The sequence below is a fragment of the Oxyura jamaicensis genome, chromosome 7, assembly GCF_011077185.1.
Source record: "Oxyura jamaicensis isolate SHBP4307 breed ruddy duck chromosome 7, BPBGC_Ojam_1.0, whole genome shotgun sequence".
NCBI classification, from domain to species: Eukaryota; Metazoa; Chordata; class Aves; order Anseriformes; family Anatidae; genus Oxyura; species Oxyura jamaicensis.
In genome coordinates, this window is record NC_048899.1 from 35,713,158 (window position 1) to 35,728,157 (window position 15,000).

The following is a 15,000-nucleotide window of genomic DNA, read 5'->3' on the forward strand; positions in this document are numbered from 1 at the left end:
GAAAAATGCTTGCTGTCTCTAATAATTTTGATTTTGTAATATATCAATATTTACTTTCACAGCTACAAAGATTTTAAACATGTTCTTTCCACTATTGTAGGAAAATACGTACATGAAAATTCCTTCTGGAAATATCTATTTTATGGACGCTTTACATTAAATAAGAAAAAAAAGGTACCTGGAACGTCAGTGAAACACTCTCCGAGGACGGACACATGAAAAGGTAGTTCTTTCTCTTTCAGTTTCAGCAGCACTTTAAAGAAAGTTTCAGGATCTTTGTCATGTTCCCTTGAAATAAACAGAATTTATCTCAGCATCACTTATGTTTACTCGTGGAATTGTTTTCTGTTTACCAGAACACTATTTATCTTCAGTTCTACTTTGAGGGACTAAAGCTCTTCAGCATAATTCCCTCTTTATTTATGCAGCATGGTTGAATGTTTTCCTCAAGCCAGCACTCAGGATCAAAACTCAGTTTCATCAGACTCTTATATCCCTCTCTGTCCTCAAATGATGTCTTCACCCCTTAAATTACCAACTTTTTACTTTACTCCTTAAATTACCGACTTTTTAAAGTCAGAAGGACTGAGTATCACAGCCAGCTGAAGGCAAAATCATGGTAAAGAAAGGATAAGGTAGGAAAAAAATACATTATTTTTATTTTTTATCTGACAAAAGTTATGTATACCATCTCCATTAAAGCTTATCCTCACTTTTTTTCAGGAGCAATATGTTAATCAAAAACTTTTGCTAGAAACGTAGGAATTCCAAAACTGGAATTTTATGAATCCATGTACTAATGGAAAGCTTCTGATCTGTTTAGTGCTTTAGATCAAGAAGGAAAGAACTAACACGAGGCTTTTTCTACTTTTAGACTTTCAGGGAGGTAACTGGAAGTTAAAATAGTGAATAAGAAACCTGTATTTATAATTTTAGCTGAAGATAATCCTAAAGGCTTGTATAGGTATGACAGTCAATGCCTTGAAACACAAATTTGGTTATTTAAAAAAGGAAAAAACAATTTGCTTGTCTACTGTCTTTACTAGGACAGAATGAATAGTTAAACAGGCACCAGAAATGACCTAAATTTCCAAAATTTGGTACATTTTATTAAAGATGAAATGAGAGGCTTCCCCCACGCAAAGGTGAATATTATATCTTGCATTTAATTATTCTGCTTTAAATTATTGTATTTCAGACAGATGTGCACCATATGTCTTTAAAATATTTTGGGTTTATTTATTATTTAGAAAATTCCACTGTTTTCCTTCCTGTATTAAGGGAAAATCTACAGCTCAGCCGCCCTGGTGTCTTTCCTCACAGACTAATTTTCTAGAATTAATCTGTAGGTTTGTCACACCGCTATATGAAAGATTAATAATTATATCAATCAGGAAATCTGAAGCCAAATGACATCTGCAGCTCTACATGTGTTAATTTCTTATTCAGTCAATATTTTTGGTTTAGGGAATTAAAACAAATTAATCTTATAATTAATGTGACTTTCCTAGGCTGAAAACTCATCAGGAACTGTGCAGTTCTCAGAATCAGTTGCTTTTTTTTTCTTTTTTTTTTTTTAAAAAAAGGAAAGCCAGACAATAATTACTTTAAGAAGTTCTGCATCTCCCAGATTTGTTTTGTTCCCAATAATAAGGAGGAATGCAACAGCATAAGCTTCCTAATTTGTTTCACATCTGCGAACCAGGAGTTTTCACGGGGGTTCCAGTAACCAGGGTGGATAGGAACACTGACTGGGACACAGAATTTCCTTCAGCTGATAAAAAAAAATAGTGGTAACAGCCCACCGGTCTGCTTGGGCTGAAACAGCCACCTGCTTCTGGCAGGTAAATTCTGTGTCTTGACGTGTTTGCAGCGTTTCGGTTCCCTCCAAGTGCTCAGCTGAAAGAGCTGAAGGGGGATTACAACAGATGATTCAGACTTGGCTGGGAGGGCGCGACTATTGGAAATGTGAAAGTTTGCAGGGAGAAAGGCGGTGGTGCTGCGAGCCTGTGTCACGCAGCACCGTGTTTCCTGCTTGCCTCAGTTTCCCTTTCGGGCAGGTTTTTGGTGGTGATCCTGTCGAGCACACCCTGTGTGCGATGCCGAGCTACGCCGAGCCCAGCTTCTCATCCCGAGGTGGAACCAAACATCCACGTACGCAGGGAAGCCGGTCCCGACAGACAGAGCCACGACGCTCGCACAGATCCTTCCAAGCTTTTCACAGCCGCGCTATCGGCTTCGCAGTCACACAGAGTCCTTCCAGAAAAGGATACGCTTTCCTTCTCCCCTTCCAGAAGAGACCAGGGGTCCCAGAGGCAGCCAAGAGTGGAGGATGCTGTTGGAGCCACATTGTCAAGGAGCTGGCAGGAGAACGTGAAGCCTTGCAGCTCCGAGAAGCCACATAAGCTGCACATATTTAGGAAAACTGATAGGAATTGGAAGTTGCAGCTTTGTTTAATAGGTGGGGAAGAACAGAAGGAAAATTTGGCACCCAGAAGGAATGCTGAAAGGGGAAACGTTTCCTCTGCACTGGAGCCTTTCGTATGGGTTTTCTGATGTAGGTGATCCTCCTTCCATATCCCCTCTGAAAATATTTAACTTTTATATGATACTCAGAGGTTTTAGGGACACATTCTGTGCATCTCATCGCTTTTCTATTTGGGAGGTCATACCGTCTGAGCTGTCAGTGCCTGCGGCTTTTCCACACCACGGCCATTTTATTTCCAGTCACTTTTGTTAAGACCTACAGCAAGCTTCCAGCACGTGCACCTACAGATTGCAATGTATTAACTCACCCGCGAGTTACTAAAGGTGTCGCTGCTCCTGGTAGAAAGGACTAACTAGTACGAGACCAACTCTTTGCCGCACCAAAGAGTGCTGCGCTTCTTGGCTGACATGGAGAAAATCATATACGATCCAGTCTGCCTTACTCAGCAACAACTGCTAAACACACCAGATTGTCATAGCAGTGATCGTGGAAAAAGATGAACACAATATGGAATGTCTGTTCTCTAAAGATCTGCTCAAAATGACGTGCACTTTTGGCTGCATCTGTTGCATTTTGGAAGCTTTATTAAACAGTATTAATTTATATATATGCTCCACTTCCTTAGGAAGAACTGCAAAATCGTATAAAAGGCTGAAATAAAAATACAAAATTTTATTTTAAGATATTATGTTTGGGGGAAAATTTAGCTAGTTTGATTCTAGGGTCTGGTTTTGCTGTTTAAGTATTTGAAATCCTCTTGTATTTTTACTGGATCTGATATGCATCTGGTACAGGAAAAATAAGAACTGGGCAGGGTAGGAATGCAGTCTAAATTTCATCGTAAGAACATGAAAACATCAGAATGACCAAACTCCAGCTGTAAACTGCCACAAAATGGACACAGGCACCACCATATGCTTCTTCCTTTACCTAGATTTGCACTGAGAGCACGGCTGTTGGAGATGCTCAATTTCCACGTCTGGATACTGCCCAGCAATGTATTTATTTATTTATTTTTACCTAGGATTACTCAAGGCTTTTTTTTTTTTTTTTTAAATTTTTGTGTCCCAAACACGTCCCAAGAGAGACACTTTAAGCCTCTCTTAAGAACTGGCTGAGGTTTAGCGGTGTGGGAGCACAGCCCGCGGTTCCTCCTGACATACGGCGACTTCCCCTTGCAGCCTGAAACAAAACTTTCCAGACCGTCCACAGGCAGGGAACGGGAGGGTTGCAGTATCAGCAGCATCAGTATTGAGCCTCCATTATCTCTGCTTTAGATTTTCTGTTTATAAAATGGGCGTGACAGTATTATTTTTTCACCACAGAAGGATGCTGTCAGGATTAATTGATGACTTGACATCCCTCTTTTCAGCCTAAAATGATTTAAAAAGCAACTACGACGATGCCCCGCAATCAATAGCGAAAGTTTTCAAAAACCTCTTCTGCTTTTCAGGGATTTTGTGAATTCAGCCTTGCCCTTGAGCCTTGCTGGACTTGGAAGGAGAACGCACACAGACCAGCTCACCTGAAGTTATTCCCTTCTGCAACAGGATGCCTACACCCTGACCAGTGATGGAAAAGACGTGGAAAAAAAAAATAAAGGAATAGCAGAATTTGGCCCTTTATATTATTCTGTGCATATTCATCTCTTAAATTTGAGTGAAATTCAGTAAGAGGCCCAGATGGTCTTCTGTGACTTAAGCTTAATTTTTTAAGTGTATGGAAACTTATCCACTTGGTGATAATCCCAGTTATTTAGGATTTGGAGAAAAGACACATACAGCTATGCAATTAGAAGGCAGAAGATTTGTGCAAGAGAGACAGAACTTGCTCAAAGGGGTAAAATGAAGGCAGTTTATTTTTGTAAAAAATAAGTTTAAAAACTATGATTTATGCAAGTTAATCAGTAATAAGAAAGAAATATTAAACAGCTAGATCTTAATCTTCTTAAGACATTTAGCATTTGAGTGGTAGAGAATTCAAAACTGTGAGTGCACACGGCCATGTTTCATTTTTTTACAGTGCCTTAAATCCAAGCAATTCACAACATTTTCTACGCGATCCTAAGCAAAGCACCCTGAAAGCCCAGACAGGGCAAGCAGCACCGTTTCCAGCTCACCGAGGAGCAGTCTATGGCAAGCATCAGTAAGAAACCAGTGGAAGAAGAGCAGCAGCTCCAGCTGCCCCAGCCCGGGTGCATCTCCTTCTGCCTCCCCATTTCACGAAATCACCTGAATGTCAGACAGACACGCAGGTGGCATTCCGAAATGGCATTAGCAACACGGGTACAAATTTTGCACAAGTTGAACTAGCATTTTATCACTTTTATAGGCTACACACCAAGAGCTAAAACAGAAATTCATGGCTACCTGCAATTACTGCCAGAAAATGGCTCACAACAAATGAAACCCCTAGCACAGCATTCATTATTTATGAAGTTGGGCATCGCTTTTGGAGACAAGAGGACTGGCAAGCCAGGACACCCACGGAGGCGAAGGGAGGACAAGGGACATCAGCCCCCGAAAGGCTGCAGCAGAGCGCAGGGGCAGGGGCAGGGAAAGAAATCCGGGAGCACAAAATCAATAATTACGTTTAAGGAAATGAGGTTTCTAAGACCCAGATCTTAAAGTGGATGACAGCCTCACTGCAGCTGGTCTATGTAGTTTTAGGAAGGTGAAAAAGTGAGTGATTTTGGTAGCAAACAGGCCAGACAAGATAGGCAAAAGAATGCAAAGAGAGAGAACTATGAGAAGACAAGAAAAATCAATGAACACAAATTCTCAAGTTGAAAATTTAGAAATGATGGCATGTCCAAACTCAGGCGAGAAAAAGTACACAGTAAACAGAAAAAATAGAAAAAAGAAAAGGTACATGGTTGGGAAAAATGAAAGAATATAGAAGAATCAGACTGATGGAATCAGAAGCTGCAGACAGCACTTGAGAGTGCTATCAGTGGTGGAGAAAAGGTCAGAAAAATATCAGTAAAGATATGAATTAGGAAGCAAAAATAAAACTGCATAGCAATTAAAGGAGAAGAACTGAAGAGGAAGAGAAGATAGAGAGGAAAGACACCCAGCAATGTCAGAAGAAAAGCATGGTACAGTGAGGAGGATGGAGAACAAAAGAAAGAAGGATGAGGAGGAGGTAGAAAACCTGTGAAAATCTTTGTAATACATAAAATTTCTGAAACAATAAAAGAGAAGAAAAGCACGGGCAGAAGAAAAACTGGTGCTGAGAGTTGGGTGAGCAGCAAGGCAAGATCTGCCCCTCCATCGCACGCAGAGCCAGGAGCTGGAAGGTGCCTTTATCCCAGGAACATTCTTTGCGTGGGTGATAAAAGCAGGAACTTGAGGTTCTGCCCTGCTTTGGTTGATATGATACGGACTTGGGGAGGGCGATGAAGGATGCCACAGGCTGATAAGAGGACTCACATGACATCAGCCTCCTGTTGACCCTGTATCTGTCCAAGGCATTCTCAAGAAATGAGCAGCAGCACATCAATGAATGGTGCAGCCTTTAAATGCACAACACGGAGCTAGAAATGGGGCTCCATTTCATGTCAAACCTCACCTACAGAAAAATACCAGGGGATTTCACACTGCACTGCACTGCTTACTGTACTACACTTTGACTTTCCACATTAAATCTGCAACATGTGCACATAGGTTTATTATAATCCAGTGATGTTAGACAGTGGCACTGTCCTTACAAAAGAAAATAAGCACGGCCTTCAAAACAGAATCGCAGAGTTCGGGGCTCTTCCTGGCACTGATTTCACTGATTTCCCACGAGACCGCTCTGCCCAGGTTTCCTCATCTGCAAGATAAGGTTTTAGAGGAGCTTTCATTTACAGAAAAGCGGCGAGGATCGGAGTCAGTAAATACTTCTGGAGGATAATATTCGTCCTAAAGTAAGAGGACTAATGTTACGAGCCTATTCAGCACACCAAATGAAATACATTCAAGTAATTATTTTCACGAAGGGCAGAGGACTTTCCTAAATCAAATGATTTTAATATACATTTTCTATGTTAAGATTAAAAAAAAAAAAAGGGGAAAGAAAAAATTAAAATTCTAATACCAAATTTCTGGTAACAATGCTCATGATAACTGCAAAAGAGGAAATATTACAGCCAGGAAAGAGCTATTAGTAATGAAACAGGAGAAAAAGAAATAACTATGAAAATGCAAACATGAAGGAAAAGTTAATTGCTTTCCATTTATTCAATTTATCACAGTATTTTTCCATCTTTTTACATTTCCAATATGAGGCAGAGGTACAGTGTAAATATGTAGTTAAGTCCAACGAGTTTCCTTCTTCAGCTGATACGCTTACAAAATATCTGCTGTAATTGTGCCTCTAAACATTGTCTGGCACCATCAGCATCAAAAGTTACCGCCATCTCCAATACCCCCTCAGCTAATAGAAAATGGAGTCAGCTGGAAGCAGAGGTTTTTGTGTGTCACTGAGAAAAAGGACCCTACAGAATAAATTCTAGCCAAATCTGGAGGTCCTACAAGTAGAAGAAAAGGTCCTGATCCTCACCTGTGCTTGCAAAATACCTGTGCGCGCCACGGAATTCAAAGATGGCAGTATACAGGCAAAGAGCAGCCAGACAGAACCAGCAAAGACAGTGTTTTATTTTCTATTATATCCCATGACGTATCTACAGTGAGGACTGTGTATTTTACCTTCTGATTTTTTCAAATTGCTGGCCTGAGAAAAATGGGTGGCATTTTGCTTTACGCTGGAAAAGCATTTTCTCCTATCTTGTGTTATCTAGAAGAGATTCATAAAAAAAGAACCTTGGGAGTTTATTGTTTAGATCCTTCTTCTTCTCCCCTCACAATTCATGAAGAAAAAACTCAAAATAAAATATTGTGCATTCTCTAACCAAAGAAACCCCGGGATCAGCATCAGTCATTGAGCCTCCTGCTTATTTCTTAAAGAGAGATTAACCTTTGAAGACAAAGACCAGCGTTTGGTCTCAGTTACTTTGGTGTAAAAATCAATGCACTTTCATTCTGTTGCCTTTTTTCATTTCTTTTGCTCCAAATTAGTGAGCCTAGCTTTTCACAAGCGCAAGATTCAGATGAAAACCGTTTCTGTTGAATTTTTGTGGAATCCAGTAACCGCCATGGACTACCCCCGAATAGTTTCTTGGAGAAAAAATGCACACGAACTTCCTTTTGTGTCGCAAAGGTAACATAACAAATGGTTTCCTGTTGTTGGGAGTCGTGGTAGGGCAGATAAAATAATCTGAGTGACCCTGACAGCTCTGATAACCACGCACAGCATATCCTATTGTAATTCAACACGCTATGAAAAATCATGCCATGGTAATAAACGATGGGTATGAATATGATAATAAACGGCTAAGAATTTACTCGTGTGGTTCCTTGGAAGAACAGAAGAATCAAGTGTAAATCTCTATATAAAAAATACATTACACATTTGCCTGACAATGGCAAACCCACTGTACAAGACCCTGTCTCGATGCTCTGTTCCCCTCTCATTTTCATGGTGAGCTCGCATCACCAAACCACGACTACTTAATACTCCCCCAAATACTCCGTCGGGGTCAAAAAGCAAGTCCTGGTAACAGAGCAAAACCCTGAGAGGAGTTAGCACAGGTACCTAAAATAACTCGTCCTTTGTGGATCTGTGCAGCTGTCCTCGCCAAGGATGAAGCTCCTAAGCAGGAACCTTCTTGGCACCAAGACCAAGGCCTGAAACTCATTATTCAGAGATTAAAACAACTCCAAATCTCACAGCTTTCAGAACAAGGAATGAACTAATTTCATCAAGTTTTTGCACAACTGCAAGCAAGAAAAAGCAGAGATTATAGAAGACAAAGGGAGAAAGAAAGGGTGAAAACATGGAGAAGAGGAAAGTGGGGGAGGAAAAGGAGGGAATGAGAGAAGAAAATCAAATAGTTGCAGTGCAGTAAGAAGGAATTAATTAAAAGGAGCTTTGAAGGAAGAAACAGAAGAAACATAATCCCCCATTATTGGTGAAAATAAGGAAGAATATCAGATCATTGGCTTACCAATGATTTGATTTTTTTGTTTCTCAGAAGGTATTTGCGTGCTTTGTTGATGGGTGCTGCATATTACAAAGGGTGGCATCATCTACTGATTTTGCCTGGGACTTACTACAACCCCCCCCCCCCCCCCCCGTCCTTGTTTATGATGTTTCCCAGGACTGAAGCTATCCTGGACTATAGCCTTCCAGAAAAATTCTGCCAGAATTTTTCCAGAACATCCAAAAAACAGGATTTAAAATCCTACCACCCAATGAAACTGCAAAGCACATCTTACATATATTAAATTTCAAAGAAGCCTCTGTTTTAAGTATTCAAGCCTCTTTTTGTTTTAGAGCGAGAACTGAATATTTGAGTGGTTTGATTTTGTGTCAAAGACATGCTCTTTGTTGCCCTTGTGAAGATCTTCCTAAAAATGTAGCCAAGACTCTGCAAAATTTCTTCTGGTGCCTCGTCACGGAGCAGTCCGCATGTCTCAGGCCAAAGCCAAGCAAGACCTTTCCTACCTCTCCTACCTTCACAGATCAGGCTGCTGAAACCCAGGCAGGATCCAGCATCTGTGAAAACACATATCTTGTCTTCACTCTCAGTGATTCCTCTGCTGGACTCTGAATAACATCCCTGGAGGTTGCAGAATAAAGAATTGGTTTATATGCATTAAAAATATGAAACTGAGAGAAAATGGGGAAGATCTGGTTAAGAAAAAGACTGGTAGAAGAGGGGGGATGAAGGGGCAGAAAGTGGTGATAGTAATGCGTGCTGTTCTAGTTTGTTCTAGCAGCAGGGACAAACATGATCTGATCAGTATGACCAGCTATAGAGAAATGGCATGGCAAAGAAATAGTGAGCTGAGTGAAGACACAGAGAGGAGAGACAAGAAGATGTAACACCAGGTCATTTCATACAGGGAAAAGTGTGATAAATTGAGTAAGGAAACCAGTGATAGAGAGCAAAAGGGCAACACTGTCAGGTTGGACAACAGGGCTTAGGAGCAAGCAGAGACCAGCTTGGAAGGGAGGCTGACTGAAACTTCTGGACAGAGAAAGGCTGGGAAACTCTGGAAGTGAAAAACGAGATGCAAATTTGCTGTACAAGCAGAATATAAAGGAGGACATGCCCATGGAGCTGAGCCTGGCAAAAAGGAAAGGAAGAAGAAACGCCAAGATAGGTCTGGGAGAATGGGGCAGAAAAAGATCGCTTTGATGGCAATAAGTAGGAGAGTTCAAGCCCCCTTCCTCCAGAACCATGAAAGGGCTCCTCAGTCCCAGCAGTTCCCATGCATTTCTGCTAACAAATCTGTTTCACAGTTGCCCAGAGAAGAAAGGCACCATAAAATGAGTCTCCTATCATGGAAAAGGGGAGAGACAAGCTTACTGGAGCTTTTATGGCAAACTGTGACACACTGACTCCAAACCTAAGTGATCTTAAGTCTTCCAGTCTTACCTTAGCTCAAAATCAGTTTTTCAGCCATGGTTGAAACATTTGTCCTAGGAGTCTTCAGAGGACAGTGCTAACGTGGCAGTCCCACCAGTGTCTGGGTAGTACAGAGGGAATGAAGAAGGAAGGTTTCTACCTGCGATATTTTAAGCCGAATCTTCAAGCTATTTCCCTTTTTCCGGATATTTAAAAATTCCTTCTGTCTCACCACCACACCCTCACGGCTGAGCAGTGTGACATGCTAAGCAGCAAGGGCTTCCTTCGCATTGATCTGCAGAACCTCTTCTCACCACGCTCCTGCCCGTGAGGCCCGGTGGCATCGGCAGGAGATCACCTCTGGGGGGTCAGACTCAGCACCGTGCCCACCGGCCACCCTGGGGTTTTTCAGTAAATTATTGCTACACTAACCAAGTGAAGATGGCTTTGGAAATAGAAACACATGGCTGTGGGGCACTTTGGAGTGCAAAAACATCCCCCGTAGCAGAAAACCACTCAAAGGGCTTGAGTTTTGCTTCTGTTGCAGATAACAGTGCTCTTACGATCTCTTACTGCTCCTGCTATGTGCACCCCAGGTAAGGTGTCGCTTTAACCATGACTTTACAGCAGGGGAAAAAGGGGTTACACCAGATTTATCTACACATAACGAGGAGCAGAATTGGGCCACAGAGCTTAAACAGAGAAAAGAAAGTACGGTTCTTAGTAGAAGTGAAAGAACTACATTTATGTGGGGAAGCCGTGAGGAAAAAAAAAAAAAAGTTTTATTTTAATATGATTATTTTTCAGCCTATTAAGTTCTCCAATATCAGAATGAAGCCTGCTAAAAGTTAGTAAATAAAGGCTTTCAGGAGAGCTTTATTAAATCACTTATGACTTATCAAGTTAAAACTCCCACTCAGATATCTTAATAAAACTTTCAGAGAATATATTTAATTTTACTGGAAACCAGCAGCCCATTACTAACTACAGGAGTGACTGTGCACTACACCACTGAACAGCCTTCTGTAAATAGAGTATTTACCAACAACTTGGATTTAGTTCTCTAAAGTTTCGGTTTCTGAAGGTCAAATAACTATGTAACTGCTTAATAAAGAAGCAAAGAAGTACCTCTAAATATCTCCAAGCTCTGATGGGCTTATATTCTGCTCCTTAGGTGAGGTATTAGCAAAGCTTATTTATTTTCATTTCCAAGGCTTTTATTTGCTCATTCCCTTGTGGTAAAGCTGATTTCCATGATGATTCCCTTCTTAATTTTAATACCCTTTTTACTCATCATATAGACATAAGAATTTTCCATAAAATAATGAAACCCTTCCAAAGGAAATGAAGACAACTAGGAGAGGAAAGTAAACTACAGCTTACTTTTTTTTTTTTTCTCCAATTAATTGATCCACTGTCATATGCATATATGAAAGATTTTTTTTAATGAAAGGAAAATAAGGTTAATTAACATAAAACCCCTCACTCCTTGAGATGTTGAATTTTGTATTTTATCCATGCTGCCTTAAGTGCCTTGATTTCCCAGTAATGACCTAGTTCTCCTAATGAGTAACATTAACCCCTGGCTGTAGCTGTCCAGGACTTAATTGTCAACTGGAGCTGAAATAGGAGAGTTTGCCGATCAGCAGGTATGTGGTATATTAACTCATGTCATTTCAGACCCTAATAAATAAATCTGTTGCTAAGGCAACAGGAACATCAGCTGTATCACTTGCCCCCCCCCCCCCGCCCCCCTTTAAAGGAAACTGCCTTTCACACCGAGCTTTTAAAAAAGGAAATTAACTACATGTAACCGTAATTAGAAGAAACATCATTTCTCATCTCAGAAACATATCTACATTAATGAAAAAAGGCTTTCAAAAAGAGGACTGCTTTCTACTGTGACCAGGGTAACTGAAATTATTTCCCTCAACTGAGGGAATGCAATTTGAAGTACACATCTGAGCGAGAACAGATCACAAAATATTTTCACTCTTTGTGTTTCTGAGATAGTTCCCCTCTCCTTTATTACACTGCTGATACCAAATGAGCAAAATGCTTCAACTATTAATCAGCAGCCTGGGCAATTGAAAACAGATGAGAAAAAATACCACTCAAAACCTAACACCTTCACTACCCTCTGTGTATCTTCCAGTATGATTGGCAGAAATGCAATCTTTTGGACAGATAAAAAGTACTCCACTTCCAGCTCATCAGACTTATCAGCTAATGAAAATTTAAGTACATGATTTAAACATAGATGCCATTGCTCCTTGCTGTCCCATGGCAACAGTTACCTGAAACTTGAATGGGAAAGGCAAGAAGAAGCTGGGGTAGAGGCGTCGCAGCTGGGCAACACAAATGCAGGTGCCTGCGATTTGGTGCATCGTACTGCAAAAGCTGGTTGTTCACTTTCTGCCTCAGTTTCTGCACCTGCAAGATCAGATTCTGAATACTCCAATGTTATATAACACATTTGAAGTTCTACAGAAAGACCAAGTGTACACAAATGGAAGTAGTACAAGGAGTCAGAATTGATGATCCCTTCCAACTCGGGATATTCTATGATTCTATGAAATATTTTGGTTTTCTCCAATACTTGGGAAGGAATACCCTGGTGCTCCACACCTCTGGGGCCAGTGCATTCCTGAGGTCTCTTGGTGCCTCTCAGGTCAATGTCACACTGCTCGCTTAATTCCTGCCACTTTGCCACGGCTTGAAATGTTTGTTACAGACTAAAATTTTCACAATTGGTAGGTTCATGTTTAGTATGTGTCTGCCCGACAGTTCTTCAGAAACTCTAGTGATCCACATCTCACCCAGAGGTTGGTCAGGAAGGGAACTGAAAAGAAGTCCACAAGGCCACTCATGCTCTTGGAATACTTCCTACAGACTCTGCTCACACTTTAAACATAACAAACTGCTCCTCAAAATTGTACCTGGCTTTTGAGCTCAAGGTTACAGAGGTACCTACAGAGGCATCTTTTTCCTGTTATCAAAATTAGAGATGCCTTCTCCTCTGGACTATCAACTTATGGCCCTTTGAAAAATCATTTTACAAGACAGATAGAAAAAATAATGCTGTGATGCTCGCTATAGGAGGAGTATTTTCACATTTGAGAGGACTTCATGCTCAAAGTTTCTGCATGCTTTCAAAAATAATGATTAAGGAATGGTGCATCTTCCACCGGAAGGGTTGGATATCCCAAATCCACAGCTGTTGGAAAAAAATTCAAGCTCAGATTTCAGCAATGAATGAACAACTAAAGAAGAACACCCATCCAAACTCCCCTTCCAGTTAACATTTAAATCTGAACTTCCTGGAGTATTTCATCAACTTTCTTGTTTGCTGCTCAAAAGAAACTAATACCTTCTCTCAAACATAACCCTAGCTTGCATGAAAATGAAGTTAGACTATTTTCTTTTTGCTTTAGGTGGTCAAGAAGTCAGGGTGTCAGCTTCTACTTAATCAGATCTCTCTACATACACTTTTCATGGCAATGTTTCATTCACCATTTGTCATCTATACTGCACCCTTGGTGAACATGGTTTTCTTTGGGAGTATTAGATAACTTCTCTTACACACTGCTAAAAAGCATCCATTTTAAAACTGTTATTTTACATCCTATGGGCTTTTTATCGTATCTGGTACCTTTTAGTTAAGGCTGTATAAACACTTGCATTTTAAGCCTTTGTTTTCAGTCTGGCTTATCTACCCACCACTTTCACCTTTTTGGATTAAATTTGCCAGCATCAGTTGCTTTTCAAAGATGAGGTTTCCCTCTAGGAACTCACTCCCCATTCAGCACAAATCTAAGCCAAATTCTCTGCTACTTGCCATTACAAGGGGACAGAAAAACACCAGCCAACTGAGACTTCCCTGAAATGGGGAATTTTGCAGGTGACATGAGCTGGCACGAGACCTCCCCTTTCTCTGGAAAACATTCAATCTCTACCTTCCTTGCATGATGTTGTATGTGTAGCCACCTGGAAAGGAAAAGCAGGACTATGGTCATTTCTTCTACATGCTCTCTGCAGGCTGTTTACAATGTTGGGGATGCCTGTTGAGACCAAAAGTACTAATGGGTACTCAAAGGTGATTTCTAGGTGGACCACTTATTCTTCCATCTTTTGCTGCCTTTCTACACCTGAATCTTGATGGGATAAACTTTGCTCCAAAATATTCTGCAATGTGAGAGAAATATTTCTGTATAGATCCACTGCGTATTAAAGAAACTATCAAAGAAGCTATTTTCTCAAAAGTCTCTATATTAAATACTTTTGAGTTGTGAATTGCTGTTAGAACTAAGCACCCTAACTAGACAAGTTCAGTATCACACTGCTGAGACGAAGAGCCACAAGGTGCTACTATTAAGAAAACGCCTTTGTACACTCCTCTCCTTTGCAGTTTGCAGAGGACTTGTGCTGAGCTCACTGATGAATAGCTGTCACTCCCTGAAGGCAGCGAATTGGCTGTGCTACCAGAGATGTGTCCTCTCCAAGGACTTGTTCCTGAGCAAAGGAGACCAGGTCCTGGCGATGGGCAGCCACATGCTAGTGCAGCGATGAGTACATGGTGAGCACAAACCAAGCTTTTCTCCATGGACTCATTTCTTCAACTCTTTGACTTCAGCGACGCTCTACATTCAAAACAGGGCTATCTCTGGGCACACCGTTTTCCCTTAGACCCGAAATCTGCAGATAATTTTTTGCAATCTAGATTTTTTTCTTCTGAATTTCCTCATCGTGACTTCCACTGCAGTTCCTCACACTCCTGTATCTCCTTCCCCACGCTCTTGTCACACACTGTTACATATAATGCTAGATAATGGGCTTATCTGATCTTTCACGTGAATTGATAAGGGCTATTTGTTTGTGTGCGTGTGTAAATTCTTGCCAATTCTGTGTGTGATCTTTTATCACACCCATGCAATTAGGGGAAGAAGAATTGATTTCTGACAACTTTCTGCTATTGAGTCTTTAACTGCTGAGATGATACAGCACACACAGGGAAGAAAGAAAAAAAGATGAGGCCCTTGAATTAAAGGAAAAACTG

At 40.8% G+C, this 15,000-nt stretch overlaps 1 protein-coding gene across 20 annotated transcripts in view; it reads right to left on the reverse strand.

Moving 5' to 3' along the window:
• GTDC1 (glycosyltransferase like domain containing 1) overlaps window positions 1–15,000 on the reverse strand; it is a 193,644-nt gene that overhangs the window by 32,646 nt on the left and 145,998 nt on the right. For 19 of the 20 annotated variants that reach the window (XR_004752193.1, XM_035331015.1, XM_035331007.1 and 16 more), the window contains one exon: window positions 179–288. The exons of the other annotated variant lie outside the window; for it this stretch is intronic. Coding sequence is in view for 18 of the 19 variants with exons in the window: in XM_035331015.1 (XP_035186906.1) it covers window positions 179–288 (110 nt within the window). In the remaining variant the exon portion in view is untranslated. The remainder of the gene's footprint in view (window positions 1–178; window positions 289–15,000) is intronic. 20 annotated transcript variants of the gene reach the window in all.